General features: G+C 37.1%; 1 protein-coding gene across 3 annotated transcripts in view; it reads left to right on the top strand.

The window, feature by feature from the left end:
* igsf11 (immunoglobulin superfamily member 11) overlaps positions 1-12643 on the top strand; it is a 170635-nt gene that overhangs the window by 58369 nt on the left and 99623 nt on the right. For all 3 annotated transcript variants that reach the window (XM_047390631.1, XM_047390630.1, XM_047390632.1), the window contains one exon: positions 1406-1435. In XM_047390631.1, the coding sequence (XP_047246587.1) occupies positions 1406-1435 (30 nt within the window). The remainder of the gene's footprint in view (positions 1-1405; positions 1436-12643) is intronic.

Raw genomic sequence — 12643 nt, 5'->3', positions numbered from 1 at the left:
AAAATAATGTTTAGGGACTATTATTTACTAGCTTGAAAACTAACAACCTGTCAGTTAAATATTCCCTAGCAGGCAAGCACGTGTTCTTAGCTTGTTAGCAGTGAAAGCTAACAGAGGAAGCTGATAGCTTAGCACCAGAATCAAACACACACCTTTAAAATACATAATACACATAATACATAATACACAATAAAAGGGTTAAAATGCATGAGTGCGGACGGCGTGTTATGGCCGATTTTCTGTGTTTAAAATCATCCTTTAAATAAAGTTTGTCTTAACTTTAAAAACACACAAACACAGAACACCAAAATTGAGCACGTGTGCTGCAGATAACCTGCTAGCACCAAGATAGCTGAGTTTCTCACAACCAAAACCAAACTTCATAAAATGAAAAACATTCAGATCATAAATCTTTCTCTATTACTCTGCCCAAACCTAACCTCTGACCCATGCTGAGGAGAAGTTGTCCGGGCGACGACGAAGTTTGAAGAAAGCTCTGTGTACAAAGGGTTAGCTTCCAGCCAACCTCCGGAGCAGGGGCTGGGCGGCCCATTCTGTCTGCTGACCACACTGCACGTTACCACAGGATGAGGCTCCTGTTGTCCTCCTTTCAGACTGGGAAACTGCTCCACTCTGCTTCGTAGAGACAGCATCTCTGCAGAGAACTCTGGAACACCGTTTGCTTCTGTAGGCCTCAGAGAGAAAGTAAAGCCAGGCTTGTACCTTAATTCCCGTTCATGAATGAATCTACCGGATACACAGACAGTGATTCATTTGTACTTATCTTAGTGCATATGATCGGTGATTGTATGACACTCACGGATCTAGTTGAAGAGTTTATGTCTGTTTGCCAGCAAAGAGACATTAGCGCGCTGTCCCCCCCATCCAGTCCCTCTGGAGACCGTGTAGAAGAGGCAGGATGTAGCAAGAGCGGTGCTTTTATTTGGACAGTGATGTCACAGGAAGTCAGCAGTTACCCCGTTTCCTGGCTGTGCCGGAAGTAGGTTAATGCAATTTATTTTGAAAGTTCCAGGAAAGCCTGTACTGGCCTTTCACGTTGTAACCAAGGCTGTGGTCCCAACAACTCTCTTCCTATTTTTGTTTCATTTTTTCATGGTGTCACAAAAGAATCACTGTGTTTGAGGTGTTGCCTAAAAATACATCCAAAGTTCTACCTGCTTTGACTCAAATTATGTGAATTAGTCTATCAGAAGGTAATCTAAAATTCTGCCAAATTTTCTCAGTCAGCAAACAAAAATTATTTTGGTAAAAAAATGGAAAAGTTTAGGCTGATTTCAAATCAGACACTGAAAAAAAGGAAAAAAGTGCCTTTTCATCCCATGTGAGTAATTGTATAGTTGACATCAATGACTTAATGATACAGTTTGTTTTTCTTTTGTTGCAGGCTCACGGTTTGATCTGCACACAGGAAAAGGTAACAAAAAATCATTCTACACTTCTATGTGGATGCTGGTCATGTCTCCCCTTTTTCCAAATCATACTTTTGCCATTTTGGTCATAAAAGTAGGACCTGTCTTCCATGGGACATTTCATGCCAACTATCTGACAATTTGTTCGCTCCATTGAAACTTTGACAATTAATCATTTGGAGTAATTTTCTATAATGTAATTCTAGCTAGGTATAGGGAAAATGGACAATACAACTCAGTTAAATGTAATCTAGCAACAGAAAGTCACTCAGAGTCTTTTTGGTTTGATCTGCATTATAATCTTTCCTATTTGTTCAGTCAGCTGACCCAAATGAATCAGAATTACAATCAATGGAAATATAAAATCTTTGTAACATAATATAAAATTCATGTCAATAAAAACAGAGAGTTTCATTTCAAGAATGTATTTCTTATACTTAAACACCAAGAAAAATGGACTGATGAGCAATAGTTTAGCATATTTTGACAGCTGGTTTGTGTATAGGTGGGAAACAGAGGTAGGGAGTAATGATAGAAGCTGTGTACAAAATGGGGGCATGCATTGGCTAGGGGTGAATCGACTGAGCTTTGCATGCAAATCCCCTCCCCTGCTTTGTTTTCCCTTTCTGTTCACAACATAGGAAACCAAATGATTATCAGGCATTTGCCCGTAACGGGAGTTATTGGGAGGGTTGGTGAACAGTTTTATTGTTTTCACCACTTTCTCCTATAGATATATATGTAGATAGTTAGCACAACAGGCTTTTTTTTGCTGGTCACAGGAAACAGAACAGAACATACAGCTCCCTGCTGTGTGTAAAGCTCAGCACTTGAAACTAGTGATTCACAACATTAATTCACCTAAGTGATTTTGTTGAACACATGAGAATCATGGGGCATCATTATTGTATCTGTTCTGAGATTTCTCATGTTGTTTATGGCAACAGTTGTAGCTGTAGTATGCTTTGCTGTCCAGGCAGTGTTTGATCATCGTGGTGGTGGTGGGACTGTACGTCTTTTAGGTCTATTTCTGGCAGCTGGAGTCTGCAGCGCTTTACGTCTCTGGCCTTCCCTGTGTAGATTTAGTCCTGAATAATCCCCTCCATCTGGTGCCCCCTTCACCAGGTTTTACTTCTCAGCATCTCTTCATCTTTTGGTCTCTACAGTTTTGGTTCCGGATGAATTGGTGGTGCTTCTCTTCCTAAACTATTTACCCTTTAAATCACCGCTGTCTTCCTAGTCTGCACTCCTCTCAATCCTAATCTCACTGGTTCTTCTCTCCCATGGGTTTTTAATTTTCTCTCTCATTCCTCCTGTTTTCCCGTCTTCTTTTCCACAATCTCTTAGTCATGTTTCCTTTTAGTATTTTGTTTTCATCCATCTAAATCTCTAGATGTCCCTGCAGTGCTACCTAATTTATCTTTTTATTTATTTCTGTTTTTTTTTTGTAAAGCTGTGTGTGATGCAAGACAATCCTTCTCAGTGGAAATCCATTTCTAATCCAGTTTTCTATGATTAGAGTCTCCACCTAGTAATTTAAACATAAATGCCATGAAAATAAATTCTCTTTGGATTTGAAAAAGTTACAGTTTTTACAGAATTTGTTCCAGCAGGACTACGACACAAGATTCACCAGCTGCATCTGGATCCTTTACAGGGTAGAAGTAGGTAAAGTACCTATGGGTACATCTTAGTCTGTCTGATGCATTATTAAAAAAACCCTGCCATTACAACATCTTTGAATTATAATTTCTTTTAAATCAGAGACACTGATTACATTACCATTTATGTCTTTCTTAGCAGAATTTAATAACCAGAATACCACTAGGTATGCCTACTTCTTTGCAATACCAATATCTGGCAAAGCTGTCAAAGTAATTTTGTAGTTATGCTTCTTGCTACTTTACAATTAATTTTGGTATTTTGGAAAAAAGTTAATGATATGTCCTGCATCATGCGTTGTAAAAGGTTTTTTTTTTTGTTTAAATTTAATGAGAAAAGTACCTTGATGACCTCAAGTTTTCTCCTATTTTATTCTGGTACTATTCTGGTAACTAAAAAAAGCTCAAATCTCATAAGTGTCAAATATGAACTTCCCTAAATTCTCCTAAAACTAGTTAAAATATGTTCTTACCAACAACCTCCCTCAGTTACTTACTTGTTTCCCAGATTCACATTTTTAGACTGCAGTCTTCACACAACACTAAGTACCTCTCCTAATTTGATGATAGTTTTGGTTTGATTCATCAATGAAGACCACATGTCAATTTGTATAGGGTTGTAAATCTAACATGAAGATGCTTCCCACACAGACTGTTTCTAAGCAGATGAAGGACAAAGAAACTCCTGTTTAACTCAATTTACAAAACTAAAGAGGTAGAGGAGGCAGAAACTAGACTTTGTTGTAGGTTTTAATAAAATCAAACAACCAATGGCCAAATTTACTTATTCAATTCTACTGCTCTTCAACGCACAGTGTACCATTGTACTACACCACTGGTTGGTACTCGAGCTGTACTGAAGCATGCAGGAAGGAGCTTCAGAACAGCATCAAACTGCACACAAGACAATTATCTGTCCACCCACCTCCATGAAGATTTTGTACAACTTCTCAGCAGTACTCAAGACATCTCAATGGACACTTCTCACCCTGCTTCCCACCTATTTGGCCCTCATTCAAGCATTAGAGCTCCAAGAAAACAATACCAAACAGAAGGTCCATAAGCCTTCTAAACTCCAACATGAACTGATCATCACACACAGTGTTGCAAAAGAGCAGTGGAGTCAGACCCTTTACATTATAATGCTAACCTATTATGCTTTGCAATATATTACATAAAGGGCAGTGCTCAATTTAAAATCATAACAGCCCCTCATAGATTAAAGAATACCAACTACATTAGTTCTTTTCATCTCTCCCTTAGCGTTTTACTTTCAGAAGAAAGTTTTTCCAAATATTAACGTGATGTTCAATGTTATTTAAAGCAATCTACTAAATTAGCTAAACCTCTCTAACTGAACCTGATTGATAATTTTCTTCCAAAAACTACATAACCTAGATTATTTATATTTAGACAGTTTAATTTTGACAAAATTCAAATATTTGAATGCAGGCTTCTTAATTTCAGCCTATGTTGTCTCGTTGAAGAGCAACAAGGAGCTTAAAATGAATTTACGTCTTAAAATACATCAGCAGCAATTACAATTTTTTATACAGCAAAATGTATAATTTACAAAGGATTATATGAGAGCAGGGTAAAAAATTATCTAGAAGCATACTCATGCTTCACACCTGCTCTGTTTCAGATGTTCTGTAACAAATAGATCATGAGTGGTAAAGAAACCCTCATGTCTAGGACTATACCCCATCTCGTCAGTCTCCTCCCAGACAGTTGTTATAAGTGCAGCAGAGCTGTTTGTCAAATTTTTACAACCGAAAACATGACATTTTACTGGCTTTTGTGTGACAATGATGATCTCCAGATTTAGTTGGCTATATTCAGTGCATGGTACAAGGTTTATTCTTCAAACAAACTGGGTGCAACGACAGGAATGACAAGCAAAATACAGACAGGTGAAGCATCACCGTGAGTGACGCGATTATCAGTCGTGTTTAGCAGAACTCTGCACCCGCATACAAGTGGATTAACAATGACTGAATGGATTAGTGGGTATGCGTCTGTGTGTATGTGGAAAAAAGGGTTGAGTCATACAGGGATGGAATGATAAAACACAGTTAAGGAGCCATGGGAGTATTTATTAAACTCTAACCATACACTTTTAATACTTACTGAACATCATACTTCGGCTCTAATGCCAGTGACAAAAGAAATGCAATCACGTAGACACAAGCAGCCACTCTCACACACAATATAGCTATTCACACTATAAATTATATTTTTATGGAACCTAAAACCATTAGTACTAAAAGTCATAACTTGTTCTTCCTGCTTCTCATGTTAAGTGTTTTGCCACTTCTGCTTTCCCCTCTCTTATTCTTTTCCTGCCCTCTGGTCTTATGAGGGACATTTCCTGTGGAATCTTGTCTGAAATGATATGAAGAGGGATATTCGGAGAGGAAAATTAATCGCATAGGTGCTCACAACTCTGTGGGGCTTTGAGTTCGGCTTTCTAATTAGCAGCCCCTGTCTTGACACTTTTATTAGGTCATTGGTCGCAACAGCAAATCATTACAACTTGCACACAGACTTGGCAGTTTTTACACTGCATGCCCTTCCTGACACAACCGGCATTCGAAACTGGGTCCCTTGTGTAAAGACGCGGACTTAGGCCACTAAACCACCATGGAGGGCTAAATCAGGTCATTGGGACAGTGTTAAAAAATTTGGCATTGAGTATCATGCAAAGTTTTTCATACAGCTGTTGGATTTCCTCATATTGTCATACTAACTTTCGTGTATTTTATTGACAGTTTATGTTATAGGCCAACATGAGATAAATAATAAATGTAAAGTGAAAGTAAAATTATTTATGGTTTTATACATAAAAATTACTAAAGTGTGATATGTTTTCAGGCCCCTTCTACTCAGATACTACTATACCAGAACCAGTGCAACCAGTTGCCTTAAGAAGTTTAATTATTAAGTAAATAGTAAATTTAATCTCAGGTGTTTTCTGGAGGCCTCAGAGGTTTGTTAGAGAACATTAGTGACGAAGCAGCATCATGAAGACCAAGCAAAATGTCAGATAAGTCAGGGATTAAGTTGTGGAGAAGAACTTTTAACATCTCAGAGACAAAAACTGAATTATAAATATTTTGCCTACATTCTAAACAATAAGTGTGGCAAGAAAACTAACAGCTGTGCATTGCCTTAAATGCACCCTTGCCACCATAAAACATGGTGGTGGTAGTATCATGTTTTGGGAATTATTTCTTCAGCTATGACCAGGGAGCTGGATGTGGCTAAATAAAGGACAATCCTAGAAGAAAACCCATTAGAAGCTCCAAAGAGTTTGAGACTAAGAAGAGGTTGACCTTTTAGCACGAAAACAGCTCTACACATACAGCCAGAGCTACAATGGGATGGATTATAGCAAAGCATATTAATTTGTTACAATGACCGAGTCAACGCCTAGACCTGAGTCCAAATGAGAATCTATGGCTAGACTTCTAAAGTAATGTTCATAGGTAGTCTCCATCTAATCTGACTGAACTGGCAAAAATGTCACTCTGCAGATGTTCAAAGGTGGCAGAGACATACCAATAAAAGACTTGCAGCTGTGATTGTGAAACAAGATTCTACAAATTTTGGATTCAGGTAAACTAAATACAAATATACAAGGCACATTGCAGATTTTTATTTGTAAAAAAATGTAAACTATGTATTATTGTCTTTGCAATTTACAATCAGGCGCTTTGTGTTATGAAGTCACATAAAATCCCCTCCATAGGAAAACAAAATGAGTGTGGCGGATGTAACGTAACTAAATGTGAATAAGGTCTTGAGTTCTGAATATTTTTGCAAGGCACTGATGCTCTTAGAAATATATTTTTGATTTGTTCTTTAAAGTAAAACAAATGCTTCATGGTGCATTTGCTTTACATATGTGACAGCAGTGATTGCCAGCTGGGCCATTCATGCTAAAATCGCATGTCTCTCCACTGCTACAAATTGCTTTGGATTGCTTTTAATAGCTACTTCAGCCATTTCCCTGTGAGACCAGTTTTAAAATGTGCCCTGATGTCATTCTTTTGTTGCTCTCTTAACCACGCTGCAGTAATGTGCTTTTTGGATTACTGTATTTGAACATTGTGTAATGCTCTAAGAATGTCAGTAATGAACGTAAGGCGCACAATATGCATGACTACTCAAAATGGCCTCAATTGAAATGCTGAAAAGGCAGCTCTGGCTAATCAGCTTAGAGATGTAACCCGCAGTTGACAGATAATAAAGAGGATCTTGAGCAGAGGAGCCTATTACCACCCCTGTAATGAGAGTTCATACAATATCATCTGGGAACAATGGAGGGACATCGAAGTTTGGAGAGAGAGTGGGAGGCTGCGAGAGACAGGAGCAGGAACCGGGTAATGCAAGTTTGTAAAAATGAGCTAGAAGAAGATAATAAACGGATGTGATGGAAGTGCAAAAAGGTGAATAAATGAAAGATCTCAATTTAAGCATAGGCACATGAAAGCACAAAAATATGCCTCAGTTAAGTTAAATGTTTCAAAAGAATTAAGATAAAACTTTGAAGCCACTATAATTTATAAATGTATTATAAATTTCATAAAATAAAATAAAATCAGTGTGAGAATAGAAAATGGACAGATTCATCATACTTTATAGAGGTTTTCAAATATTGCAGTCTGTTCAACTCACACTACTTTCAAAGTTTTTTATTAAAAGATCTCCCTAGAAAAAGTTATGCTCCAAAAATGGCGTAGAACCTGAACTAAAATCTTACATACAATTGTATTATGACATATGATATTTCTCAGCATATTTTAAAACCTAATGAAAAGTTTGATAACAATTAGTTTTATTGTTGAATTTACTACAAAAAATCTCATTTAGTGTTTTTAAAACAATTTATGGGATTATTGGTTAATAAACTTAGTTATTAGTTTTGTAACCTCCTAAAACATATTGGTCAGACTAAAGCAAACAGAAAATTGTGAAATCCATTTTCACTTCCAGGGTCTCGCTTACTGATATTCAACTAAGACTCTAGGCATCCAAAGACCCATAAACAAGAATCTTGATTTAGGACAACCTTTGTTTCTCCAGTCATGGTCTTTTTTCATCTTCACTCTTTTGTTAGTTTTTGATTTAATGTGTATCTACATAGAAAACTGGTTAGATTTAGAAAATATATATATATATTGTTATACATTTAGTCATAGACTGTACAATCATCACTGCTCCCAATAAACCCAGTATGCTGTTTACATTCCTGCTTTTCTTTGCACAGGTTTCCATATTTTGTAAGAGGGACAAAAACAAAATATAAATTTTCAATGTATTTCTCATATACATTGGATTAAGATGGATGCTCTAGTAAAAGTAGCCATGTATGATGCAGTTGGAGTCTGTTTTTACCCCTTTTGCATAAACAGATCCAGCCATTATTTCTGCTAACAGCAACTCATGTATACACTTGTTTTCCACTTATTACACTGCCCTGTAGCACAAAGAATCTCTGTCACACTTGAAATCTTGTCCAGCTAAAGAATGTGCCTTGACGTTTTCTGGTTATTTAGTCCTACATTCAGTTTGGTCACCATGCAAATCCATCACTGTGTGCTGTCTTCGGCGAAGGACTTAAATGCCAAGACCTATATGACTGACAGCCACTCATTTGTTTTCAACCTTTACTTACTCTCACTTGCTCAATCTGACTGCCCAGCTCCACTTTCTACTTATGTTCACACCAAGATTGTGAAAACTGTATTTTTGAGACAGCCACAGGTTAAGATTGTACATTTTGCATAGAATAAGACAGAGAAACAGCTCACTACTTTACTAAAAGATGGTTGCTACCATAGAGGACTTAAAATCTTACTCCAGAGTAAAGAATACATCCCAGTAATCTTGTCTTTCATATGACAGTTCCAAGGAATGTATATGATAATCCTATTAAAGTTGAAGCAAACATTGCTTTCAATTAACAGCCCAAGCCACTTTGTTATTGTGTGATCAGATGACAACTGTAAATGAACCTGTCCTTGCACTGTCACAGTTGTCGCTACACACGCTACACATACCCGACACATTCATGTAGACTTAAATTCATGAATGTCATGAAAATAAAAATAGTCACAATTCCAGTGGAAACATGCAAAAAGCTGGTCAGCTATTAGAGGAGGGAACTCATTTTCTTTAATGGCAATACAAAAGTTTTCCATAAATCATGTTTGAAACAGTTTTCAGTAAATAGAAATATTGATTTTTTATTTTTATGTTTTACTAAATTTATAGTCCTTTTACTGAGTATTTTTTCTTCAGAGTGATGCCTGTCTCATTTCCTATCAAAAACAAACTTCTTGGTTGAATGAAAATTATTTTACATTTTAAATATGTCAGGGGTATAAATAACTTTTACTGCAACCTTTCTTAGGTAGCTATTTAGCCAATGGTAAAGCAATGTCCTCCCCTACATTGTTACTGAAAACTACTGAACACACTCAATGCAATTAGTATCTGTCTAAATGAATGCCACCCGACTAATAAACTCTATCAAGAAGCCACTGGGCTTTCGCAGCAATGGTTCGTGGGACTTTTTAAACTCCTTTTCTTTTTCTGGCTGTACTGCATTGTTAACAGCAGCTTGCACATAAACAGGAACAAAAAGAGAGATGGTTTCAGCTGTGCTTTTTCTGATATTTCAGTCCTATTTAAGAGTCCTATTTAAATCATACTACTGGTAACGGCATTCATGTCAGTATCTCTGCTTATAAAACAGCATGTTTTGTTGTTGTCCTAAAAAAGTGCAATATTAAAAATGAAGGACTATACTACATAAATGTCTTAAGTGGTTTTAATTGTTTCCCACATATGTGTGGATAAATGTTTCGTTAATCCCACCAATGAATCCACTGTAACGGTGAGGTAATGAAGTTGGAGGCAGCTTTCAGTACGCTGTTATTCTAATTAATCTACAGTATGTTAGCTGTCTCTACTCCGCCCTCCAGCTAGGCACTGCACGGTTTTCTCTCTGCATGTGTAAAGTGGGCAGATGCCAGCTACAAGAATGGCAGAAAAAGAGCAGTGCTCATTAATGTCAACAGCACCAGCGTTAATCACCAACCTTTCAGTATCCAAGACCTGTTGGATAAAAAGCAAGTTGAGTTCAAAAGGTGGCAACAACTGAGTCAGTGCTTTGTAAAAACATCTCAAACAAGGCTTATGACTGTTTTAAAATATTGTTCCAGTTGTGCTTTGTACTTTTAAGCACATAAATGAAATATTCTCAATCTACGAGGATATTTTTGCAACCTTTTTATATTGACATCTATTTGATGTCCTGATTATAGGTTTCTAAAAGGTCAAGGAGGCATCTTTGGTAAGCAGGCACCCAGGCTCAGGCACTGGTTGGTGTCAGGCAGCTAATTTAGAAAGTGTTGTGTCAGAGAAAAATGAGATGAGAGGAAGCTTAGGATACAAATCACACAGAGTGCCTGTCTGTCGGACTGACTGATACTGACACCGGGCTCTTTCTTTAACAGAACAATTATTTGTTGAAAATGAAAATAAATAAAAGCTGGGTACGTAAAAATATAAGAGTAATGTTGATTTGTATGGGTATGTAAATTGGTAGGTAAGGTGGTTCAGCAGGAGGGGGGGTTTAAAGTTTGAATGTGATTTACAGAGAGGGGAAGGGAAAGAGTGAGGGAGTCAAGACGTGCAGCTGTTGTCAGATGCCAGTCTCCTAGGGCTCAACCAGGAGATATCTTTTAAGTTTCTCAACTCTGGCATTCGGACTCCTAGAGAAGTGCAAAGACATTAAAACACATTTGGAAAACAGTATAAGCACACAAGGACCTTTTAAACATATCTTGTTTGGAATAAATGTCTTATCATCCAAGATTTCTAGCCCACTGTACTCTATTTCCCATTCTGCATTTTAATAATTTAAATAGCATTATCTTTTGTTTTGTTTTGTGAGAGCAGGAGTGTAACATCACACATAACCAGTTCAATTTCAATTAGTGCATAAATTGATAATGCAAAGGTGAGCAGTAAAAATGAGATAGTTTCCTTATAGAATGACCTTTTGGAAATAAAGAAAAATGTTTTGTGTACTAGAAGCAATGCCCTTGAGCCCTTGAACATGATCCACAGTCCAACCACCTGAAGTCATTGTCATAATCACAGGCGCCACAGTGGGTTATTGACCGCAGCATGTATTGATTTCTGCTCAGTCTCGATTGTAGTTTTGGCACATAGTGGGACTACTACATCACCGCAGTGTGTTAACACTGTAGTGCCAGTGGGACACTCGAGTAAAGGCTGCATATTGTGGTCAATTCATCTTTTCCTGCTTTGTTACCAGCGCTCTAATTCTTTGTCCTTGCCACCCTCAGTCTGCCTCTGTGAGAGTCATTTCTGCCACTCTGACATAAGTGTCTGATATCTAAGATGTTTAAATGGTGCACTGTCCCATTGCTAACGAGGCAATGTGTTCTGGAGATGATTTATGTCATGTTTTTGCCATTTTAAAGTGTTCATCTATTATATAAAAAGTATTGCTCTTATCATTGGGGAAAGGCAATAAATGTTGACTGTTATTCTGGGAATATTAAAGGATTAGCGTCTTATCAAAGGTGAATGTACGGTATTTGAAACTAAAATATTCAGTTTTGAATGAAGAAGCACTCCCATTCTTGAATATCAATGTGAATAACTGAATTTTGAGGTATGGTTTCTCTCTCTTTTTCATGGGTGCATCTGCTTGCCTGTCACTACTGAACTCATCAAGTACAGAAGAAGTCATTACTCAGCATGGCAGATATCTTGTTTCAGTTTTTTAGGTGGAAGCCACAGGATATATTTTATTTACACCTCTCTGAATTATTCACAGAAAGTGTTTCTAGCCGGAGCTAGCAAGCTAACTGTACTGTCAATTAATGGTGAAGTTGGTCTAATGAGGCTCTTCAATTCTGTATTGTACCCTCGAGATGTAATGGCACCTGGTAAAAGATGTGTATAAAGCCTCAACATAATATGTTTCATTTGCATAGTGTCATAATGAAAATAAAAAAATGCAACTTTTAATTGCAGTAGAGATCTGTGAAAAAGTATTTTTGCCCCCTTATAATTTTGTTAGGGTTATGCTTTTTTGTCAAACATAAAGAACTTTTATTACCAGTCAAAGATTACGCGATGAAATACAATAAGCAGTTTTCAAATGATGATTTCATTTATTAAGGTAAAAAAAAACTCTTTCCAAGCCAACTTGGTTCCATATAAAAATATATTTACATCCCTCCACCTCATAGCTGGTGGTGCCACCCTTGGTGACAACAACTGACATCAAGAGTTTGTGAAAACTAGCAATGAGGGTTTTACCTCACTGTTAGAGGGATTTTGGCCCATTATTCTTAGCTGAATTGTTTTAAATCCACTGGAGTGTTGCTGTAGAAGCTAATACAACTTAATCCCAAGTGTATTTTAGTTTGAATATTGGCTAGGCCACTCCAAATCTTTGTTTTCTTGTTTTGTTTTAAACCATTCAGTGGGTGGACCAGCTGG

The sequence above is a fragment of the Girardinichthys multiradiatus genome, chromosome 18 (assembly GCF_021462225.1).
Source record: "Girardinichthys multiradiatus isolate DD_20200921_A chromosome 18, DD_fGirMul_XY1, whole genome shotgun sequence".
In the NCBI taxonomy this organism is placed as follows: domain Eukaryota; kingdom Metazoa; phylum Chordata; class Actinopteri; order Cyprinodontiformes; family Goodeidae; genus Girardinichthys; species Girardinichthys multiradiatus.
The sequence above is the reverse complement of the archived record's forward strand: the minus strand, read 5'-3'. Positions and strand labels throughout refer to the sequence as shown.